The sequence below is a fragment of the Sinocyclocheilus grahami genome, unplaced genomic scaffold (genome assembly GCF_001515645.1).
Source record: "Sinocyclocheilus grahami isolate Dianchi unplaced genomic scaffold, SAMN03320097.WGS_v1.1 scaffold1002.1, whole genome shotgun sequence".
Lineage (NCBI taxonomy): Eukaryota > Metazoa > Chordata > Actinopteri > Cypriniformes > Cyprinidae > Sinocyclocheilus > Sinocyclocheilus grahami.
Genome location: NW_015506181.1, coordinates 757763 through 759091, shown reverse-complemented (window position 1 = coordinate 759091; position 1329 = coordinate 757763). Strand labels below are relative to the sequence as shown.

General features: G+C 41.0%; 1 protein-coding gene across 1 annotated transcript in view; it reads left to right on the top strand.

The window, feature by feature from the left end:
* The window catches only part of LOC107565456 (endogenous retrovirus group K member 9 Pol protein-like), a 3137-nt gene extending 2341 nt beyond the window's left edge, over positions 1–796 (top strand). Inside the window, exon 3 of the mRNA XM_016250699.1 lies at positions 664–796. Coding sequence (XP_016106185.1) covers positions 664–796 — 133 coding nt within the window. The remainder of the gene's footprint in view (positions 1–663) is intronic.
* The last annotated feature ends 533 nt before the right edge of the window (positions 797–1329 follow it).

Here is a 1329-nt window from a genome sequence, read left to right as displayed (position 1 = left end):
AACCGGATCAAGCAGGTATTTTGAGAGATAAGCAGGGCAGGATTTGCATTATGCGATGCAAACACAATCATGGTGTCTCACATGTGTCAAAAGAGAAAGTGATTCAAAATTTGAATCAATCGTATTGTATAGCAAATGTAAGAAAAAATACTTTGTTGTTATTAGATGCTTGTTTGATCTGTGCTAAGACCAATCGACATAAAGCTAGTAAACATGATTCTCTTACACACCCGGAACTGCCATTCCAGCATTTACAAATAGACTTTACACACATGCCTCCTTGTGGAAATCACAAATATTTGCTTGTGATAGTGGACCGTTTCTCCAAATGGCCTGAGGCTTTCTCGTGTGGAAGAGAAAATGCACAGACTGTAGTGAAGGTACTTGCTAAGGAGATTATACCTCGTTTTGGTATACCAACGGTTATAGAAAGCGATAATGGTACACCGTTTGCCTCCAAGGTTACCCAGTTGCTAGCTAAAGAGCTAGATATTAACTGGCATCTGAACATACCCTACAATCCCCAGTCGTGTTCGGTAGCGGAACGTTTGAATCACAATCCACAGGTGACACGGAGGTGATCATCGCGGATTACGTGGATTCCCTGGTCAAAACTTTATATAGCATAAATGGTGGTTTCTCTCTTTCTCCCTCTTCCTGCAGAGAAGCCGACTCATTCTTTTGCTCCAGGCCAACAGGTGTTGATAAAGTGCCTGAAACCTCCAAAGCTCGGAGAGCCAAAATATCTTGGACCTGCGACTGTCATCGCTGTGACGCGGACAGGGGTGCTGACTGATTTCCAGCCACAGTGGATCCATGCAAGCAGGCTAAAGGCGGCTCCGGAAGACAGGAGGGGATCTGTGCATCATATCTGCAGCTGGATCGATTTCGAGGAGCTGAGAGAGGAGTCGAGGTGCGGAAGAGGCGGAAGGAGAAGCAAGAGTTTACAATCATCATTCCTGATAGTTGTGTGGCCATGGGTATGAGACAAATGATATACCTGGTCATCCTGATAAGTTTGTTTACTTGTACGCACACTTTTATAAGTACAGGTAATGAAACTTGGATTGCGCATGATGATACATCTGGTAAGTATCTGATTGATTGATTGATTGATTGATTGATTGATTGATTGATTGATTGATTGATTGAAATATGTCATGTTAAACAAGTTCAGAAAATAACATCAGTATAAATAACCAACATCTGTGATTGTGTTAAAAATAGAGGAAAATATTGTTTTATTGAAGTGGAAGAGTATTTTTTGTACATACAAATTGAGAAACATCATTACAGAATTGTTAACAAGATGACAATTCCAGAAAATGC